General features: G+C 40.7%; 1 protein-coding gene across 4 annotated transcripts in view; it reads left to right on the top strand.

Annotated features, from left to right (window-relative positions):
• Positions 1-23395, top strand: part of ZNF570 (zinc finger protein 570) — a 58959-nt gene that overhangs the window by 3497 nt on the left and 32067 nt on the right. For 3 of the 4 annotated variants that reach the window (XM_017952883.2, XM_017952882.3, XM_017952884.3), the window contains exons 3-5: positions 5022-5148; positions 5480-5575; positions 13051-14514. In XM_017952883.2, the coding sequence (XP_017808372.1) occupies positions 5022-5148; positions 5480-5575; positions 13051-14405 (1578 nt within the window). In that variant the 3' untranslated portion in view covers positions 14406-14514. Of the gene's footprint in view, positions 1-5021; positions 5149-5479; positions 5576-13050; positions 14515-23395 lie in introns of those variants that run through there. The other variant, XM_031659540.1, reaches the window with a different exon arrangement.

Below are 23395 nucleotides of genomic sequence, written 5' to 3'. Positions count from 1 at the left end.
GAATACAGGCACTCGCCACCATGCCCAGCTAATTTTTTGTATTTTTAGGAGAGATGGGGTTTCACCATGTTAGCCAGGATGGTCTTGTTCTCCTGACCTCGTGATCCGCCCGCCTCAGCCTGTCAAAGTGCTGGGATTACAGGTGTGAGCCACCGTGGCTGGCTGCCAGTAAGTACATTCTTAATGCATGGCCTTGCACTTGCTATTCCCTCTGCCTGGGATACTGTTCCCTCAGATACGGATACAGACCAACTTCCTCACTCTAGTTTCTAACCAAACAACATTCATTCATTCTAATTTTTAGTAAGCACGCATTACCACTGGGTGTCACAGTGCTTAGTCCCTCATCCTGTTCTCTATCTACACTTACTACCTTGGTGATCTCATCCTGTCTCGTAGCCTCAAATACCATGTATATGCCAACAACTACCAAACTGTACACAGCCCAGACCTCTCTCTTGAACTCTAGAGTTGTATACCTGACTGCCTACTTAACATCTTCATTTGGTTGCATAAGAGATATCTCAAATGCAAACATCTTACAAATGGAGTGAAACGAACCACTGGCGGTTTTGGAACATGAGTGACATGAACTGATTTTCATTTGGTAGGATCACTCTGGCTGCTACTGAGAATAAACTGAATGGGACAAGGATAGAATTAGGGAACTCAACTAGGAAACTCTTAGGTACTTCCCTAGCTCCACTGATTAAGCTAAAAATCTTCCATCAGGAAATCAGAGACTTCAAAATACATCCAGAATCAGATTACTTTTTTTTTGAGATGGAGTCTCGCTCTGTCAGCCAGGCTGGAGTGTAGTGGCATGATCTCGACTCACTGCAACCCTCGCCTCTCCCTGGTTCAAGCGATTCTCTTGCCTCAGTCTCCTGAGTACAGGCATGCGCCACGACGCCCAGCTAATTTTTGTATTTTTAGTAGCAACAGGGTTTCACCATGTTGGCCAGGATGGTCTCTCTCTCTCGACCTTGTGATCCACCTGCCTTGGCCTCCCAAAGACTGGGATTATAGGCGTGAGCCACGGCATCCAGCCCAGAGTACTTTTTAGTATCACCACTGCTTCCATTATGTTCTGAACCATCATCTCTCACCTGTGTTACTGTGGTACTCTCCTAACTTCTCTCTCTACCTCCACTCTTGTTCTCTTTTAGTCTGTTCTCAGTGGAGTAGCCAAAGTGATGCTGTTAATACATAAGTTGTATGAGTTCATTATTTATAGGCAGAGGGTGGGTGGAAATAACAGAGAGCATAGACAACTCTTTCAAAAAGTTTAGCTATGGCCGGGCGCGGTGGCTCAAGCCTGTAATCCCAGCACTTTGGGAGGCTGAGACGGGCGGATCACGAAGTCAGGAGATCGAGACCATCCTGGCTAACACGGTGAAACCCAATCTCTACTAAAAAATACAAAAAACTAGCCAGGTGAGGTGGCGGGCGCCTGTAGTCCCAGCTACTCGGGAGGCTAAGGCAGGAGAATGGCATCAACCCAGGAGGTGGAGCTTGCAGTGAGCTGAGATCTGGCCACGGCACTCCAGCCTGGGCGACAGAGCCAGACTCCGTCTCAAAAAAAAAAAAAAAAAAAAAGTTTAGCTATAAGAGGAGAGAGCCGGATGTGGTGGCTCACTCCTGTAATCCCAGCACTTTGGGAGGCCAAGGCAGGCGGATCACCTGAGGTGAGGGAGTTCGAGACCAGTCAGACCAACATGCGGAAACCCCATCTTTACTAAAAACACAAAAAATTAGCCAGGCGTGGTGGCACATGCCTGTAATCCCAGCTACTCGGGAGGCTGAGGCAGGAGAATCACTTGAACCTCGGAAGTGGAGGTTGCAATGAACTGAGATTGTGCCATTGCACTCCAGCCTGGGCAACAAGAGCAAAACTCTGTCTCAAAAAAAAAAAAAAAAAAAAAAAGAGAGAAATGGGTGGTAACTGAAGGAGAAAGTCATAATTGACAAAGTTTCAGAAAGATGGATATATGTTGCCAGGCTGATGCTAAAGATTCAGTAGAAAGGGAGATTTGAAGATGAATAGAGAAAAGGGAATTGCTGGAACAATGTGCTTAAGTAGGTAAGAGGAGCTAAGTGTTTGGCCTTTTCTAGGAAAGGGGTTGTTCAGTTATAGGAATAAGGGCATGTTAGGGTGTAGAAGCACAGGTGCAGGTGGATGTGTAGATGTGGTGGGAGTTTGTGGGAATTATCTTTCAATGGGTTTTGTTTTCTCAGAGAAAAAGTAAGATTGTCAGCTGAGAGTGAGCATGGGGAAGGAGATCTTGAAGGTGTGAGGAGAGAGGGGATAGTATCAAATGGTCATTTAGCAGAGTGAAGGGATGAATGGACTAGGGAAATGTATCATGCAGCATTTCGGCCCACTTGAGGTTAAGTGATCATGAATTTAAAGTGATACTAATTTGCATGGTTGGTATGATTTTCTCCAGCAGAGTTCAGCTATGCAGGGTACAGGCACAGAGTAAGCAGAAAGATGGCTGCAGTTTAACCAAGTGAGTACAGTTAAGTGAGCGAGGGGCAGGGAAGGCAAGGGCATATGCAGGGGGTGATTATAACAGATGGTTGTGCTGGGAAGTGAGGGTACTCAGGGATGAGGAACAGTGAAAAAGTGGTAAAAAGTGGTAAGAACAATAAATTGTACTTCTCCAGAATTTGACTTCTGGTGGAGTCAAGAAACTATCCAGTTTGGGGTACCACAGGGCAACAGTTGAGATATAGGAGATGGAAGTCAGAGTGGGGTAATTGAGGTTATGAAGGGTTTGGTATTGACTGGTACTGGCAAGCTGGGTTATGACCATGGAAATGAATGACTGTAGAAGCGTAGAGGATAAGACTAAGTGAGAGAGGGGTCAGAGAACTAAAAGGCCAGGTTGTAGGGAGTATTATTTATGTGGATATCGAAGTGACCAAAGAATGATAGGAATGGCATTGAAGAGAGTGACAGTGAGTCAGATGCTGAAGAATTTAAGGAATGACAGAGAACTGGTATCTATCAGGAATTAGTAGATACCTATCACAAGGAAGGATTGTGATTGACACATTCTAATTTCATGAGGTTTAAAACTAGATGTCTTTTAGGGAGGAGGAAATATTTTGGAAACAAGAGCAAAGAGGTGACCTGCCTCACCTTCAAGTGCTGTGGTACAAGGAATGTGGGGAAGAAAACATTCATCAGTGACAGGGCGTTAGGGGAAGTCATCCTCTCAGCTGGAAGCCATGTTTCTTTAAGGGCAAAAAGAAAACAGGAAAGAGTGGGAACTGTAGTTTTGCTTCAGACTGGTTTGATGATAATTGTGAATGGATTTTGAAACCAAGTATTATCATTTGTTAGGGGTCAAATATTTTAAGATCAGAATGTAAACTCCTATATTGACATAGAAATTATTTTTGTTGACTATAAAGCATCAGTGGAAAGTATGTATGTCGTATATAAATATTTATGCATTTATTGTATGTATTTATATAAGCTAAGGAAAACAGGAAGCATTGTTAACAGGAGCAGAGAGGGAGAGATTTGCCTACTTCCTATAATTAAGTGAAAAAAAAGGTTACTGAGTGTTGAACTTGAAGAATTTTGCTTCTGTAGAGGTAGTTTGTTTTGTTTTGTTTTGTTTTTGAGACAAAGTGTTGCTGTGTTGCCTAGGCTAGAGTGCAGTGGCACAATCTCAGCTCACCGCAACCTCTGCCTCTCGGATTCAAGCGATTCTCCTGCCTCAGCCTCCCGAGTACTGGGGATTATAGGTGCTATAATATATAGCACCTACAAAATATAAAATATATATAAAATATAGCTAATTTTTATATTTTTAATAGAGACAGGGTTTTACCATGTTGGCCAGGCTGTTCTGGAACTCCTGACCTCAAGTGATCCACCCGCCTTGGCCTCCCGAGTGCTGGGATTATAGGTGTGAACCACCTCACCCAGCCTAGAGACAGTTTCTTTAACTGTAACAAAACTGTGTCAAATGCAAAAAGTTGCATTGCCAGGTTCACATCTTTTAATTTTGTAAAAAATTAATACATACACATATAATGAATGTTTGTTTCATCAGCAAGTGGTCACATTATAGAAACCTGGAATCCAACAGCATCACAGCAGCACGTTTTGTTTTGTTTTGTTTTTAGATGGAGTCTCGCCCTGTTGCCCAGGTTGGAGTGCAGTGGCACAATCTTGGCTCACTGCAACCTCCGCCTCCTGGGTTCAAGCGATTCTCCTGCCTCAGCCTCCAGAGTAGCTGGGACTACAGGCACGCACCACCACGCCTAGCTAATTTTTGTATTTTTAGTAGAGACAGCATTTCACCATATTGGCCAGGCTGGTTGCGAACTCCTGACCTCAGGTGATCCACCCACCTCGCCCTCCCAAAGTGTTGGGATTACAGGCATGAGCCCAGCTCAGTGTCAAGTTTTAAAGAACTTTCTCTAACTCCATAGGCGGAAGCAATATTATGAGTAGAACACCCATTTCTTTACACAAAATTTTGAGAACTCTGCATTAAAGTATTTGAATTTTAATGGAATTGATGCTCTGCTCTGCTTGGTTTGGTACAGTTGTCAGAGATACAGCGAATACTTACTGGGATTATTTTTGATCCCTTTCTAGCTTCTTGAAATTTTCTTCAAGCCACTCATTGATTAATTCAACTTAGTCAATATTTGAATACTTCAGGTGTGCCAGATTCTATTCTGTACCTGGGGATAAAGCAGTGACCAAAGCCAAAACATAATCTGCCCTCATGGAGCTTAAATTTTAGTTGAGGAGGGTGAAGAACGGGCAATGATTAAAATAATTAAGTGCTGTGGAGGGTTAGGGAATTGGGGTTGAAGCATTACTATTTTATACTGGAATAATCTGAGACATACAAAGGCCCTGAGTACAAATATGGTAACATGGTTACATATTTGAGAATGTAATATCAGAGAGGGCCCAGTGTGCCTAGGGCAGAGGAAATGAGGTGAATATAGTAAGAGAGAAGGTTCTTTCATTTATTTCATTTCAGGAGTTGGTGACCTTCAGAGATGTGGCTGTAGACTTCTCCCAAGAAGAATGGGATTGTCTGGATTCTTCTCAAAGACACCTGTATAGTAATGTGATGCTGGAGAACTACAGGATCTTAGTATCACTGGGTAAGGATATCTTCTTGCAAAATTCAGCTTCTGCTCAAAAGGGGCTCTTTGCTACCACTATTGTGAATTTTTGGATAACATCTGCAAAGTTTGGCTGAATGTCTGCTGCCGATGCCAAATGAATGGGTTAGTGTTTGTGGATTTGGCAGTGAACATATTCTTGGCCTATGCCTGAAGCTTCATCTTCCTTATCCTTCTAATACATGTCCGTTACACATTTCTCTTTTTTGCTTACTGTAAACTCCCTTTTCCCCGATGATCTAAGGATTGAATGTGAGTTCTGGAATATCCACAGCATGACCAAATTCTACTTTTTTTTCATATATTGCAGGACTTTGCTTTTCCAAACCAAGTGTGATACTATTGTTGGAACAAGGAAAAGCACCCTGGATGGTGAAGAGAGAGCTGACAAAAGGCTTGTGCTCAGGTTAGTGAAGAGGAAATTGGCAAAAATCTTTGCACGTGACAGCTCAGCTTGACTCAAAGGTATCACTTCTTCACTCTTCAGGCTTCTAAATTCTTCTCAGATGTTCTAGGTCTTTATAAAAATTTGGGGCCATTTAGGATGTTCTCCCACATTTCTTATTTTTAATTATTTCACTTCTCTCACTTTCCTATCTCCTTTCTAGTAAGTCCCATTCCCTCTCAGTTTCATAAGCCTCTCAGTCTTTAAAAAATCTTTTACTAGTCTTAAAAACTTTTTTTTTTTTTTTGAGATGGAGTCTCGCTCTGTCACCCAAGCTGGAGTGCAGTGGTATGATCTCGGCTCACCACAACCCCTGCCTCCCAGGTTCAAGTGATTCTCCTGCCTCAGCCTCCCGAGGAGCTGGGATTACAGGCACACACCACCACGCCCAGCTAATTTTTGTATTTTTTTTTTTTTTTTTTTTTTTGAGACGGAGTCTTGCTCTGTCACCCAGGCTGGAGTGCAGTGGCCGGATCTCAGCTCACTGCAAGCTCCTCCTCTCGGGTTCACGCCATTCTCCTGCCTCAGCCTCCCGAGTAGCTGAGACTACAGGCACCTGCCACTTCGCCCGGCTAGTTTTTTGTATTTTTTAGTAGAGACGGGGTTTCACCGTGTTAGCCAGGATGGTCTCGATCTCCTGACCTCGTGATCCGCCCGTCTCGGCCTCCCAAAGTGCTGGGATTACAGGCTTGAGCCACCGCGCCCGGCCTTTAATTTTTGTATTTTTAATAGAGACAGGGTTTCTCCATGTTAGGCTGGTCTCAAACTCCTGACCTCACGTGATCTGCCTGCCTCGGCCTTCCAAAGTTCCGGGATTACAGGCATGAGCCACTGCACCTGGCATCTTACAAATTTTTGAGCTCTACAGAGCATCAGAAGTGTAGGCAGTCTTGGGGACTGAGTCTTCAACCTGAAGCATCTGATGCTATCTCCAGGTAGATAGAGCTGAGGTAGAGGACACCCACTGCAGAATTCATTGCTTGCTATCCCAGAGTGCTGGGATTACAGACGTGAACCACCGCACCCAGCCTGTAGCTTATGTTTTTGATACTTTAAGAAACCTTCTATGTTCTGAGTTCATATAGATATCCGAAAATAGTCTTTTAAAGATTGTCCTTTTATATCTAGGTCCATAATCCAATTGGAACTTATTTTTGAGGATTATGTTACATAAGAATTTAATTTCTGTATCTTGGCCGGGCGCGGTGGCTCAAGCCTGTAATCCCAGCACTTTGGGAGGCCGAGACGGGCACGAGGTCACAAGATCAAGACCATCCTGGCTAACACGGTGAAACCCCGTCTCTACTAAAAAATACAAAAAACTAGCCGGGTGAGGTGGCGGGCGCCTGTAGTCTCAGCTACTCGGGAGGCTGAGGCAGGAGAATGGCGTGAACCCGGGAGGCGGAGCTTGCAGTGAGCTGAGATCTGGCCACTGCATTCCAGCCTGGGCAACAGAATGAGACTCTGTCTCAAAAAAAAAAAAGAATTTAATTTCTGTCCCAGATATTTTTTAAATAAATGCTCCCTCTGCCTGTTTTCCTGAATGTTACCTCTTAATATATCAAGTTTTAGTCTTTTTATGGTTATAACTTTAAACTTTATTCAATTTCATTGATCTCTTTTTCTTTATACTAGTACCACACTATCTTAATAAAAATAGTTTCTTAGAACGATAATTATCTGCTAGGGAACATCTCTACAGCTTGTTTAAATTCTTTAGAATTTCTTGTTTGCCTTTTGGCCATCAATATAAAGTTTAGGGTCAACTTGTAAATTTTGATCAGAAAACAACACAATGCTGTTAAGTTTTGATTCCAATTTTAAGTTTTGATTCAAATTTTATTCTGTAATCAATTCTGGAAATTTAAAAAATTCATTAACATGGTATAGCTCTCCATTTATTTAGGTTTTTTTACTTTTTTCAATGTTTTATAATTTTCTCCAAAAAAGGCTATGCACATCTTGTTAGATTAATTGTAAACATTAAACATATTAGTTTAATTGCTGTGTTAAATGTTATCTATATTTTCTGTTTGTTGCTCATATATAGAAATGAAGTTAACTTTATATACATTGATCTTATATCCAGCAACCTTGCCAATCTCTCCTGTTAATACTAATATTTTTAGATATGTTTCGATTTTATGTATGAGTAGACATGTTTGTGAATAATGGCAATTTCTTCATTTTCAATTCTTATAGCTTAATTTCTTTTTCTGTTGCCTTTGTTGTATCTCCAGTATAATATGAATCGAAGTTGTGATAACAGGCATTCTTGTCCACTTCTGGTCTTAATAAGAATACTTTAATATTTTGTTTTTTGATAACTGTGATGTTTAAAAGTTTTTGGCACATACCCTTTCATTCCTGTTTGCTAGAGTTTCATTGTGGAAAGCTTTTGAGTTTTACCAAATGTTTTTCTCCATCTGTAGGTGATTTTACCTCTTACCAGGTTTTAGTTTTTCACCTCTTAATGTGGTAATTTACAGACATTTTCAAATGTTAAACCAACATTGCATTCCCAAGATAAACTCATCTTTATATCTTTTCCATTTTTTGCTAGTTACTATTTGCCAGTGTTTTGTTTGGGTGTTTTGCATCTGTATTTATTAATTTGGCCTTCAGTTTTCCCTTCTTGTCAGATTTCAGAATCAAGGTTGATTATTCTCGTAAATTCTCTTTTTCTTCTTTAGAAACATTTGTGAAAAATAAAAATTATTTGTTTTTTGAATGTTTGGTAAAACTTTGTTCATCTTGGCCTGGAATTTTTATTGTTAAAAGAATTTAAAGTAATCATTCAACTTGATATGTTCTAAAATTCTAGATTTTCTATTTCTCCTGGAGTCAATTAGGGTATTTTTTTCTAAATATTTTTAGTTTTGATGTAAGTTTCCAAACTTATTAGATGAAGTTGTCCATTATTTTTCTAGTTCTCAATGATCTCTTGATCCGTGAATTATTTAGAAGTTTGAAATTGAAGGCTTTTGTTTGGTACTTGTTTAATTGCATGATGGTTAGAGAATGGGATCTCTTTAATATACATTTTTTGAAAGTATTTTGAGACTTGCTTTATTTCTTAGGGCTAGTTTTGGTGAATATTCTATGTGTCCTTGAATATAATATGTATTTTCTGGTTATTGAATACAGTGTTTGATATATGCTCATTAGATTAAGCTCATTAACTGTGCTGGTCAAATCTGTGTCCTTATGGATTTTTAAAAAATGTCTTTGAGCAATCAGTTACTGGGAGACATGTTAAAGAAACTTCTACTCTGGTGGTAAATCATAAATTTTTTTCTCATAATTGTAACAGCAGATTTTTTGTATTTTGAAGGTATTTTATTTGGTCATATGTTTTTAGAATGTTTTCTTTTTCTAGAGAATTTTTTCTTATGTTATTGTTACTCTCTTTAAATCTCGTGATTATCTGATTAAGCAAAAAAGTTCACTTAATATTGTTATAGCTTTATTTGCCTTTTGTTAATATTTACTTGATGTAGTTTTTTTCTACTCCTTTATTCTCTGACCTTGCCATGTGTTTCTCTTATAAGCAGTATTTGGATAAACATTTTTTTAAATTCAGTCTGATAACCTTTATCTTTTAACCAAATGATGGTGGTCTATTAAATGTTTTGGTACTGTTAATAGACTTGGATTTATTTTCCACTGTCTCACTTTCTTTTAGAAATTGTACCTTTTCAAATTTTTCTTGTTTCTTGGTTTTTCTCCATCTCCTAATTTGAATGATATACAATCTATTTCTATTCTGTACTGGTTACCTTAGAAAAATCTAACATTTATGGCTGGGTGTGGTGGCTCACGCCTGTAATCCCAACACTTTGGGAGGCTGAGGCGGGCGGATCACGAGGTCAAGAAATCGAGACCAGCGTGGCCGACATGGTGAAACCCCATCTCTACTAAAAATACAAAAATTAGCTGGGTATGGTGGCGTGCGCCTGCAGTTCCAGCTACTCCGGAGGCTGAGGCAGGAGATTCACTTGAACCCAGGAGGCGGAGGTTGCAGTGAGCCGAGATGGCGCCACTGCACTCCAGCCTGGGCAACAAGAGCAAAACTCCATCTCAAAAAAAAAATACAAGAACCTTAGACTGTCTTAACTTACCCTCATTTCAGTTATTCCTTGTTTTTCTTCAATGCCATAAACTATTATTTTGCTTTATGAAGTTATATAATAGACCATTATTACATTTAGTGTTGTTTAGATTTATCCACTTTTGGCTAGGTGCGGTGGCTTATGGCTGTAATCCCAGCACTTTGGGAGGCCAAGGCAGGTGGATCACTTGAGTCCAGGAGTTTGAGACCAGCCTGGGCAACATGGTAAAACCCCGTCTCTACAAAATGCAAAAATTAGCTGGGTATGGGGGTGTGTGCCTGTAGTTCCAGTTACTTGGGAGGCTGAGGTGGGAGGATTGCTTGAGCCCAGGAGTTCAAGGCTGCAGTGAGCTGAGAACGTGGCACTGCACTACAATCTGGGTGACAAAGCAAGGTTCTGTCTTAAAAAAAAAAAAAAAAATTTCACGTTTGTCATTTTCCTTGTTCACCATTCTATCCCAGAACTTTTTCCTGAAGTAATTTCCTTATAAATATTTTAGAGATATACTATTCATATAAACTTATATTGTTGTTATTGTTTTTTGTTTCCTTGTCAGTCATAGATTGACAGATTTTTTAATTTTTTTGAGATGGAGTCTTGCACTGTCACCTGGGCTGGAGTGCAGTGGCATGATCTCGGCTTACCGCAACCTCCCCATACCGGGTTCAGGCAATTCTCCTGCCTCAGCCTCCCGAGTAGCTGGGATTACAGGCGCGCGCCACCGTGCCCATCTAATTTTTTGTATTTTTAGTAGAGATGGGGGTTTCACTATGTTGGCCAGGATGGTCTCAAACTCCTGACCTGGTGATCCACCCGCCTCAGCCTCCCAAAGTGCTGGGATTACACACGTGGGCCACTGTGCCCGGCAACAGATTATTTTTATGAGTGCTTTAAAGATGCCATTCCATGCTTTTCTGGCCTCTGTTCTTGCTTTTGAAAAGTCAGTTTTCTTAATATATTCTTCCTTGCAACTTTCTAGAACTTTCTTCTTGCCCTGGTTATTCTACATTTTCAATGTGATGTATCTAGATGTCAATTTCAGCTGCTATACTTGGGATTTATTGTGATTTTTTTTTTATCTGACCATTAATGGACTCTGGGTAATTATCAGCTGTTATCTCTTCACATATTATCACTTTCCCATTCTCTGTGTTGGTTTTTCCTAAAACTCCAGTTAGATGTGCCTAAGACCAAACTCACCAGGGATAAATTGATGCTCCCAGCTTCAGTTCCACCTTACTTACTTGAAAGTGCCTTCTAGAGTCTGTTTGATCTTTGAGAGTTTACCTGAGTTTCCTGCCAGCTTGGTAATGCAGCTAAAAGAAAGTTTTTCTATTTCTACAAAATCATAAGCTTTTTTGTACCAGGAAGATTTGTCATTATAAAACTAGTCTGCTATATTGCCGGACTACTTTAGGTACCTCATATAAGTGGAATCATACACATATACACTTATATGTGACTGGCTTATTTCACTTACTGTAATGTCCTCAAATTATATCTGTATTATAGCATATGTCAGAATTTCCTCCTCGTTTAAGGCTGAATAATCTATTGTATGTATATACCACATTTTGTGTTGACTTCATGGAATAGCAACCAGCTGTTACTGCTCTACTCAAACCATTTCAGTGGGTCTCCATCTGTGTTAGGCCGTTCTTGCACTGCTATAAAGAAATATAATACCTGAGACTGGGTAATTTCTATGAAAAGAGGTTTAATTAGCTGTCAGTTCTATAGGCTGTACAGGAAGCATAGTGGCATCTTCCTCCGAGGAGGTCTCAGGAAGCTTCCAATTATGGCAGAAGGTGAACAGAGAGCAGGCACATCACTTGGCAAAAGCCAGGAGCGTATGAGAGAGGGGGGAGGTGCCACACACTTTTAAGGACCAGATCTCATGAGAATTCACTCACTGTCATGACCGTACCAACAGGATGATACTAAACCATTCATGAGGACTCCACCCCCATGATCCAGTCACCTCCCACCAGGCCCCACCTCCAACACTGGGGATTACATTTCAACATGAGATTTGGATGGAACTATATTACCATGTGTTATGGTTTGACTCTGTGTCCCCATCCAAATCTCATCCTGAATTGTAATCCCCATGTGTTGAGGGAGGGACCTGGTGGGAAGTGATTGGATGGGGGCAATTTACCCCATGCTGTTCTCATGCTAGTGAGGAAGTTCTCATGAGACCTGATGGTTTCAAAGTGGCAGTTTCTCCTGCTCGCTCTCTCTGTCTCTCTCTCTCTCTGTCTCTCTCTCTCTCTCTCCCTCTCCCTCTCTCCCTTTCTCCCTCTCTCTCTCTCTCCTTCTCTCCTGCCACCTTGTAAAGAAGGTGCCTGCTTCCCCTTCACCTTCTGCCATGATTGTAAGTTTCCCGAGGCCTTCTCAGCCATGCAGAACTGTGAGTCGATTAACCCTCTTTTGTTTATAAATTACCCAGTCTCAGGTAGTGTCTTTATAACAACGTGAAAACGAACTAATACACTCTCCTTCTCAGAGTAAAAGCCAAATTCCCTTCGAAGGCCTGTGAAGCTTAAATAATCTCATTACCTTTTACCTGCTGACTTTATATCCTACTACTCACTCTATAGCCACACTGGCCTTCTTAATATTCCCCAGACATAGTAGACATGCTTCTACTTTTGGGCCTTTGAACCAGCTGCTACCTCTTCCCTGAATGCTTTTTCCCCAGAGACTTGAATGACTGACTGACTTCTTCACTTTCTTCAAATCTTTGCTTAAATGTTAACTTATTAATGATTCCTAGCTCTAATTTCATCAGTACCCATGACATCTCCTACCCTGATTTTCTTCCTCTGAAGCACTTAGTATCTTCTAACATAAAATGAAATTTACTTATTTATCACTTATTTTCTGTCTCTTCTAAGAAAATAACATCCTTGAAGGTAATGATCTTTGTTTTGTGATATTAAAAGCATCAGAATAGTATCTGGCAAAAGGTAAATATTTGTTCAATGAATGTTCTTGAATGAAGCAGCTAAAAGAGTGGAGACTATTTCAGTGTCTATTTTATTAACACAGGCATAAAATTGTAACCAGCTCTGACCACATCTCTAATTTCTTCCTGCCCTGAGATTTATTGATTTTTCTTTTATAACTCTAATTATTTCTTCTTAGGTTTCTGTATGACCTGTTTTCAGTTTCTCTTCTTGTATACTTCAGAACTGCAAAAGCCAATGTTCCTGTGGGTTTTGCTATTTAATTCACATATTTTACTTTACAGATGTACTTTCTTAAATATACTTTCTGATACTCAGAGAGGAGACATTTTTTCTTATTATTACTTTTCAGGCTGGGAGCCTATATGTGAGACTGAAGAATTAACCCCAAAGCAGGACTTTTATGAAGAACATCAATCCCAGAAGATAATAGAAACACTTACAAGCTATAACCTCGAATACTCCAGTTTGAAAGAAGAGTGGAAATGTGAGGGCTATTTTGAAAGGCAACCAGGGAATCAGAAGGCGTGTTTCAAGGAAGAGATAATCACTCATGAAGAACCCCTTGTTGATGAAAGAGAACAAGAATATAAATCTTGGGGAAGTTTTCATCAGTACCCACTGCTTTGTACACAAAAGATAATCCCCAAAGAGGAGAAAGTACATAAACATGACACACAAAAGAGAAGCTTTAAAAAAAATTTAATGGCTATTAAGCCCAAGAGTGTCTGTGCAGAGAAGAAACTTTTGAAATGTAATGACTGTGAAAAAGTCTTCAGCCAGAGTTCATCCCTTACTCTTCATCAAAGAATTCATACTGGAGAGAAACCCTATAAATGTATAGAGTGTGGAAAAGCCTTCAGCCAGAGATCAAATCTTGTTCAGCATCAGAGGATTCACACTGGAGAAAAACCCTATGAATGTAAGGAATGTAGGAAAGCCTTCAGTCAGAATGCACATCTAGTTCAACATCTGCGAGTTCATACTGGAGAAAAACCTTATGAATGTAAGGTATGTCGAAAAGCCTTCAGTCAGTTTGCCTACCTTGCTCAACACCAGAGAGTTCATACAGGAGAGAAACCCTACGAATGTATCGAATGTGGGAAAGCTTTTAGCAACAGATCATCCATTGCTCAACACCAGAGAGTTCATACAGGAGAGAAACCCTATGAATGTAATGTCTGTGGGAAAGCATTTAGCCTTCGTGCATACCTTACTGTACATCAGAGAATACATACTGGAGAGAGACCCTATGAATGTAAGGAATGTGGGAAGGCCTTCAGCCAGAATTCACACCTTGCTCAACATCAGAGAATTCATACTGGAGAAAAGCCTTATAAGTGTCAGGAATGTAGAAAAGCATTCAGCCAGATTGCCTACCTTGCTCAGCATCAAAGAGTTCATACTGGAGAGAAACCCTATGAATGTATCGAATGTGGGAAGGCTTTTAGCAATGACTCGTCCCTTACTCAACATCAGCGAGTTCATACTGGAGAGAAACCTTACGAATGTACTGTTTGTGGAAAGGCTTTTAGTTACTGTGGATCCCTTGCCCAACATCAGAGAATTCATACTGGAGAGAGACCCTATGAATGTAAGGAATGCAAAAAAACCTTCAGGCAGCATGCACACCTTGCTCATCACCAGAGAATTCACATTGGGGAGTCACTGTCACCACCCAACCCAGTCAGTCACCAAGCCCTATAGATCCTGAGTCCTAAATGTTTCTAGAATTTGTACTCCTTTTTATCTTTAATGTTGTCACCTTGGTCCGATTCATCTCACTCTGATTACTAATATAGCTTTCAAACAGGTCTTCCTGTATTTATTTTTGCTACCTTTAAGCCCACTTCTAGTTAAATGCACTCCAAACTGATCTTTTTAAAATCTTTTTACTTGAGATGTCTCTGTTTCCTTGTTTGCCTTCAGGCTGGAGGCAGGGACGATCTCAGCCTGCAACCTCTGACCTCCCCAGCCCTCTCCAGGGTTCAAGCAATTCTTGTGCCTCAGCTTCCCGAGTAGCTGGGACTACAGACATGCACCTCACCAAGTGCCTACACTTTATTTTTGAGATGGGGTTTCAAGCCATGTTGGCTGTGGCTGGTCTTGAACTCCCTGATCTCACGACCTGTCTGTCTCAAGCCTCAAAGTGCCTGGATTACAGGCATAAGCCACCACCCCAGCCCTTAACTGTTCTTTTTTTTTTTTTTTGAGACAGAGTTCGCTTACCAGGCTGGAGTGCAGTGGCAGGATTCGCTCGATGCTCAAGCCCTGGAGCCTGACGCCTGCTCGCTTCCGAGCAGCTGGGCTGGGATCACAGGCTTCATTGAACCGCGATCGGGTCGCGCCTTTAGTAGAGACGGGTTTCACCGTGGAAACGCTGACTCCCATTCAGGGATGCCAGCGGCCTCAGTTGAGCCACCGCCGCGCCCGGCCTTGTTCTTTTCAAAGTATAAGAAACAACGTATGGGCTGGGCACGGTGGCTCACACCTGTAATCTCAACACTTTGGGAGGCCGAGGTGGGCGGATCACCTGAGGTCAGGAGTTTGAGATTAACATGGCAAAAGCCCATCTGTACTAAAAATACAAAATCAGCCAGGCGTGGTGGTGCACACTTGTAATCCCAGCTACTCTGGAGGCTGAGGCAGGAGCTTCACTTGAACCCGGGAGGCAGAGGTTGCAGTGAGCTGAGATGGCACCATTGCACTCCAACCTGGGCAACAAGAGCAAACTCCATCTCAAAAAAAAAACAGAAAAGAAAACACATATTACTATCTCCAGTTAAAACTTTTTTTTTTTTTTTTTTTTTGCTTGTTATTGTTCTTAGACTGATATTCACAGCCTTTAAAATTGTCTGCGAGGCTTTTTGTTATTTGGTTCTTACACACCATTCAGCCTTATTTTATTCCAGTCTTCTTCTTTGGGCACTAGGCACTTCCCAGGACGAAGAGCTTAGATTCTGGAAAATCATAGCTCCAACACTACTATGGCATTGTGTGACTTTGAGCGATTTGCTTATCTAAACCTCAGGGTTTTCTTTAAATCTTAAAATAGGAATAATACAGGATACTGTACTGTAGAAATGTTAGTATTAAGTGAAATAGTGTCTGTTGTAGACTGGTGCATATTAAATGAGAAATTTGCATGTAAAGTATTTCATATAGTCTGTCAAATATAGCAGATATTCAATAAAGGATAATAGCTAACATATACTGAGTGCCCACTACACATCAGGCACTATCTTACATACTCTACATATATTAACTTACATACTCTACAATATATCATTTACTCCTCACAATCAAAACAAGATTCCTTATTGGGCAAAGTAGAGCATTCCTGCAAAACACCAGTTCGGAATTTGGAAAATCTAAAAATTTTAGAACATAAATGGCAGTCTTTGTACTGTAGCTTAGTAGTGGATATAAACTTAGGTAGTGGAACTATAACACTGATAGCCAGTCTTAGGAAGTTTCTAAAGATAATGAATTGGATAAGCCAATTAAGAAAAATAGAATTCACTGGGAAGAATGCAGAACCTATATTTAGATCAAGGAAGGAATAGAAATGGTTACAATTAACAAAAAAAAAAAAAAAAATAAACATAGAAATTCACGTGGTCCACTTAAATAGGCACCACACCCTGGCTGGGCGCAGTGACTCACATCTGTAATCCCAGCACTTTAGGAGGCTGAGGTGGGTGGATCATGAGGTCAGGAGTTGGAGACCATCCTGCCTAACATGGTGAAACCCTGTCTCTACTAAAAATACAAAAATCAGCCAAGTGTGGTGGCACACACCTGTAATCCCAGCCACTAAGGAGGCTGAGGCAAGAGAATTGCTTGAACCCAGGAGACAGAGGTTGCAGTGAGCTGAGATCGTGCTACTGCCCCCGAACCTGGGCAACAGAGCGGGACTCCATCTCAAAAAAGAGAAAAAAGCACCATACCCAGTTAATTATATGGTTGAATTCTGGTAATTTAGAAGGCATGTAAAGGGTTCCATACTATAGAAAAATGTAAAGTTTTAAAATTTTTTATCCAGTGGTTGCAAAATTGAAATCAAAAGGGGATTAAGGGAAGAAAACAACAGACAGATATACAAATATTAATATAGACATTCATTCTGTTAATATTGAGTAACTACTATTTGTCATACACTGTTTTAGGTATGAGGAAATGACAGCAATACAAAGGCCACATTCTCACAGAGTAAAATTCCAGAGGTGGAGATATGTAAATTAATACTTAAATATAAAACAGTAGATTTTCTAAACCCAGAAAACTGAAGAGTAACAAGAAAATAAATCAAGGAACATTATATAGCCTAGACTACAGAGATAAAGTTGGCAATTCTTCCTAATTAAAAATTCACTGCAATTCCAGCCAAAATGTTTCAGTGTATTTTTTTTTTTTTTTTTTTTGCCCTTTAGCTTCACAAGTTTGTTCTGAAATTTATCTATGAGGTATAAATTCTTAAGAGCAGCAAGAAAATTATCAACTCTATTTGTAGAAACTGCATATGATGATGGTTCATACCAGTAGAGAAAGATTGGATGTGGGGGTATTACTAGTAGTAAGGGGATTCACTAGTAGTAAGGGAAATGCAAAATAAAATCACAATGAACTATTTCAAAATCATCACATTGGCAAAAGCATTAGAGTGGCAATTACTGGAAAGATGTGCAGCAATAGGAACACTCATACGGTGCTATTGGAAGTAGTTGTATTTAGCACAATTTGGCAATGTCTAGTAAAGAAGATGTGAATAACCTTTGACCCAGCAATTCCACGTTTAAACCTCTACATAGTCTCTCCTCGGGTTTCAAGGAGATATATATGATGGTCCATTGCAGCATTGTTTGTGAGAATGAAAAGTTGAAAGCAATCTAACCATTAGGTTAAACACAAGATAGAATGCAAACTAAAATAGAGATATTTCTGTTAACATGGGTAAATCTCAAAAATAATATTAATGAAATTGAACTACAGAGTATTTTGTATAATACAGTATAACATGTACAATTTCAAAACATGCAAATTAGTGTTATGTATATTTTTCATGGCTAAGTACTATATGAAAAGAATCTAGAAGAATTCATAAAATAATCATCAGATTCAGAACAGTGGTGACCTGCAGGGAGAAAGACAAATGAGATTGGGGAAAGGATGCAAATGAAAATATCTTTCATTATTTATTTATTTTAAAAATAAGCAAATACTGTATAGCCAATTCTTAAAATTTGATAAAGCTGACTGTGAGTATATGAGTCGGTTCTTACTCTCTGTGTCTTTCTGTATATTTAAACTATTTCGTAATGCAAAAAAAATAAAGAACATTTAAATGATGTTTGCTTTTATCAGGTTTTTTTTTTTTTTTTCTTTTTTGAGATGGAGGCTCACTCTGTCGCCCAGGCTGTAGTGCAGTGGCATGGTCTTGGCTCACTGCAACCTCCGTCTCCCAGGTTCAAGCGATTCTCCTGCCTCAGCCTCCCAAATAGCTGGGATTACAGGCACGCACCACCACGCCCAGCTAATTTTTGTATTTTTAGTAGAGATGGGGTTTCGCCATGTTGGCCAGGCTGCTCTTGAACTCCTGACCTCAGGTGATCTGCCCGCCTCGACCTCCCAAAGTGCTGGGATTACAGGTGTGAACCACTGTGCCCTGTCAGTTACTTTCTTACTATTCCCCAGGCATGCCACTGGTATTCCTGTATTCACCATTTTCTTCAGAAAGAAGCTTATTTATGGTCTATTTCCAGAGGCAACCATTGTTAACAATTTTAAGACTATCTTTCCATGTGTGACTGGTTTGAGAATGACATTTTATGCTAAGGGTTTTATAAGCCTAATTTTCCCATCATCATTCTTACTGTTTTTAGGACCCCATTGTATATGCACCATGATTTGTTAATTTCCCTTTGTGTACCATCTGAGTGTCCAGAATTTTTCTGGGCCAATTACTATTCTTTCTGAACTCAATTTTCTCAGATGTTAAAGGGAGGTAATTCTTTGTTTTGGAACTGTTACATGCATTTGTCATAATATATGTTAAATTTACAGCAGTATTTAGTAAAAGTTATTATTTTATAAAATATACTGTGAAAGGAAACAGGAAGGGAAGTGGCATGAGGCTGTTACAAGTAGAAGCAGGCGGTGGAGACAAATTTACTTCAGATACATAGGCAGCATACAGAAACAAATACACAGAGACTCTGGATTTTTAAATGTATCCCTAACTTAGTCACTGTGATTATAATCAATATCCAGCAGAATTTGTTGATAGCTTCACATTTTTATATTTTTCTCATTTATAAGTCAATGGAAAAATAAGCAATTAAGAATATCAAGGAAATTGTCTATCACTGTCAAAGAGAGGCCTCAGACATCCATACCTGAATGGTTGAAAATATCAACAAGAAACAGGATGGCAGAGTGAGGGAGAGTGCTTGTCCACCACATCCAACACTGAAGTGAAAGTTAAAGCAGTAGATAAAAATTAAAGCCCTGCCAGACGTAGTGGCTCATGCCTGTAATCCCAGCACTTTGGGAGGTCGAGGTGGGTGGATCACAAGGTCAGGAGTTCCAGACCAGCCTGGCCAACATGGTGAAACCCCGTCTCTACTAAAAATACAAAAATTAGCTGGGCATGGTGGTGTGTGCCTGTAATCCCAGCTACTTGGGAGGCTGAGGCAGGAGAATTGCTTGAACCTGGACCCAGGAGGCAGAGGCAGCAGTGAGCCGAAATCACGCCACTGCTCTCCAGCTTGGGCAACAGAGCCAGACTCTGTCTAAAAAATAAAATAAAATAAAATAAAAAAAATTAAAGCCCTTCTTCTCTTCCCTATTTTGCCTCATTCACTCATTCATATCCTTTAGCTAGAGATACTTGTGTAATCTGAGCTATAGCCCAGTGTCTTTTTTTTTTTTTTTTACTTTTGACTTTTTAGGTGACTTTTAGCAAGTAGTCTAGGAAGTGAAATTGTTAGGTTTCCAGCCCCTGAAACAAAGGTAAGAGCACAAAAAGAGGTAGAAATTAGTGCTGATTAGAAATAAACAATATTGGCTTGGCGCAGTGGCTCACGCCTGTAATCCCAGCACTTTGGGAGGCTGAGGTGGGTGAATCACGAGTTCAGGAGATCGAGACCATCCTGGCTAACACAGTGAAACCCCGTCTCTACTAAAAATATTTTCAAAAATTAGCCGGGCGTGGTGGTGGGCGCCCGTGGTCCCAGCTACTCAAGAGGCTGAGGTGGGAGAATGGTGTGAGCCCAGGAGGCAGAGCTTGCAGTAAGCCAAGATTGCACCACTGCACTCCAGCTTGGGCGACAGAGCGAGGCTCCGTCTCAAAAAAAAAAAAAAAAAAAAGAAATAATATCTAGCACCACATATAGAGGACACAGTGGGAAATAAAACCCATGATCTAAACAGAGGCAACTACTACAGCTCCTATAAAGACTTTGGAGGAGGGGTAGGTTCTATGGGAAATTAGTGGTGCAATGGTATCTACGTGCCGGCAGATACCAAGGGCTAGCTGTCACTGTAATGTATATTCATATGTCTTGAAGACTCACCATTGTGGGCTAAGAGATGTTGAATGGGGGCCTTGAACCCAAACCAAAGCAACATCCCTAGTTCAAAGCTACTCAGTTTAGATGAATCTGCTTATACTATCTGTTGTTTCTATTTGATCTTATTCATGTGGTTCTGTCCCCTTGCATGCTGGATATCTGTGACAACTTGCTGGTCACTGTTCCTGAAAAATGATTTGTGGATGCTCCCTGAGGTATAAGGTGCCTCCAGAGTGGATTCTCATTTACCCCTTCCAGGTATCACCAGTCCAGCCCATCTCAAATTGAGTTCATAATGTGAAATTCCTTAATTTACTCAGGTTATGAATCCACAGCTTCCCATACCTGGTGAAATATAAAAAGGAAAAAAATAAAAACAGGGCTTTACCCCAGGAAAATCAAACCAGAACTTCTGGAGGTGGAGCCCAAGAATTGGGATTTTAAAAATCTCTTTGGGTGATTTTAAGATGTAGTTAGAATTGAGAACAACCAGGCTGGGCGTGGTGGCTCACGCCTGTAATCCCAGCACTTTGGCAGGCTGAGGAGGGCAGATCACCTGAGGTCAGGAGTTCGAAACCAGCCTGGCCGACATGGTGAAATCCCGTCTCTACTAAAAATACAAAAATTAGCCAGGCATGGTGGTGTGCGCCTGTAGTCCCAGCTACTCAGGAGGCTAAGGCAGGAGAATCACTTGAAGCTGGAAGGCAGAGGCTGCAGTGAGCCAAAATCGCACCACTGCACTCCAGCCTGGACAACAGAGTGAGACTCCGTCTCAAAAAAAAAATAATAAGTTATCAGAAACTAGGTGTATAGAGCACCTTTGACATACCTAACTCCATCTTAGAAAAAGACTCCATTTCATTTTTCATAGAACACTTTGCCAACAAGATATTTTGCTTAATTAAAAAAGAATAAAGACTGCATCCAACCAGTTAAGCACATGAACAAGCACATTCTTCCACCATCAGTTCTCTCCAGAGGACTCTGTAACAATAAAGATTAGGCCTTCAGCAGCATGAAAAGGCCATCTTAACTGACACTATCTTGTAGTTACTTGTGATAAGAACTTGGCATCTGCTGTGGAAGGCTGTGCCACATCAAAAATTCTTTCTTGCAAGACTGATGGACTGCCTAAGTCCAGACTAGGACCTCTTTTGTCTTTGCCCATGGACTGGTTCCTTAACCCTTTCTCCTATCTCTTTTTCCTCTTGATGTTAAATATTCGTTTGTTTGTTGTAGAATGTCTCACCAAGAACGTTTATATATTAAGTATACTATTGGCTGGGTGTGGTGGCTTACACCTGTAATCCCAGCACTTAGGGAGGCTGAGGCAGGTGGATCACGAGGTCAGGAGTTCGAGACCAGCCTGGCCAACATAGTGAAACCCTGTCTCTACTAAAAATAGAAAAAAATTAGCTGGGCATGGTGGTGCATACCTGTAGTCCCACCTACTCGGGAGGCTGAGGCAGGAGAATCACTTGAACCCGGGAGGCAGAGGTTGTGGTGAGCTGAGATCACGCCATTGCACTTCAGTTTGGACAACAGAGTGAGACTCTGTCCCCCCCCCCCCACCAAAAAAAAGGTACACTATTATATATGCTTTGCAATATTGACTGACTTCTGGAGTATCTTGAACCTGTGTGCCGCTGCTCTGCCTCCGGAGTGAAGGGGAAGTACTAAGGAGAATGCTTCCTTGGGAACTCCACGTAGCTCACGTTGCTGTGATTGAACTAGCATCAATAAAAGGCTGACATTGTGGCAAGATACAAGCATGTGTGCCCCTGGTTATCTTTAACCTTGCACCACATGACACTAGGAAATAAGGAAAATATATTATTTTGTTATCCCGTGTATCCTTGCAAAGTCATACTACAACACAGTCTAACAAACTGTTCTAGGGACTGGTTTTCCCACAGTCAGCACCATTCACATTTTGGGCCAGATAATCCTTTGTTACAGAGGATTCTTCTCTACATCACAGAGTGACTGGAAGCATTCTTGGCCTCTTTCTACTAGATGCCAGTAGTATCCTACCCCCACCATTGTGACAACCAAAATCATCTTCAGGCATTGCCAAATGTCCCCTGGGGCTTAAAACTGCCCCGGGTTGAGAATTCATTGCTCTGGTGTAATGAACCTTTATTTGATTGACTCTGTTATTGATTAGGATGTAGGTCGTGTAAAAATAGATGTTAACTTGCAGACAATTGATGCATTTTCATATATTCATCTGGTATAGCTACAAATTGATTCTGTGCGGAAGAAATAACCTTAAAGGTATGGTTTTATTGCCCTGTAGGGATATTAAATAGTTTTTATATCTAACTTTGCAATCTTATTCAAATATTCTATTATTTTTCACTGAAAAAAATGTATATACCTGTTCACTTGGAAATCAATTTCCAATTCCCTTGCTAATAAGTGATATGAATCTTTGAATATCTGTAAAAGAGTTAAAAATTACAAGTTTTTGAAAATTATACTTTGATACTTGTTTCACCCTTGCCCCTGTGCTCTCCCCGCCTCCACATAATCTCAGGACAGGATGGGCTGTGGCCTCTCCTCATCCCAGGCTACTCCCATGATCAACTTGATCCAGGAGATGGCCACATCCCACCCAGATCCAGAGCACCCTACACTCATGCCAAGCTACATTCCTATTAACACTCAGGCCACAGCCTGGGAAAGATGGCAAGACCCCATCTCTACAAAAAAATAAAAATAAATTAGCTGGGCATGGTGGTGTGTGCCAGTAGTTCCAGCTACTTGGGAGGCTGAGGCAGGGGAATCACTTGAGGCCAGGAGTTCAAGGTTGCCGTGAGCCATGATGGTGCCACTGCACTCTAGCCTGGACAACAGAGTGAGATCCTGTCTCTAAAAAAAAAAACAAACCCAAAAAGTCAAACTAAACCAGACAAAACACCAAAAAATAAAAATAAAAATAAAAAAACAACAAACTGAAGGGGGCCTGCCCCTCCACACCTGTGGGTATTTCTCACAAGATGGAGACAAGAGACTGAGAAAAGAAATAAGACACAGAGACGCCAGGCGCGGTGGCTCACACCTGTAATCCCAACACTTTGGGAGGCCAAGGCAGGTAGATCACCTGAGGTTGGGAGTTTACCA

Source organism: Papio anubis, chromosome 20 (assembly GCF_008728515.1).
Source record: "Papio anubis isolate 15944 chromosome 20, Panubis1.0, whole genome shotgun sequence".
Taxonomy (NCBI): Eukaryota; Metazoa; Chordata; class Mammalia; order Primates; family Cercopithecidae; genus Papio; species Papio anubis.
The sequence above is the reverse complement of the archived record's forward strand: the minus strand, read 5'-3'. Positions and strand labels throughout refer to the sequence as shown.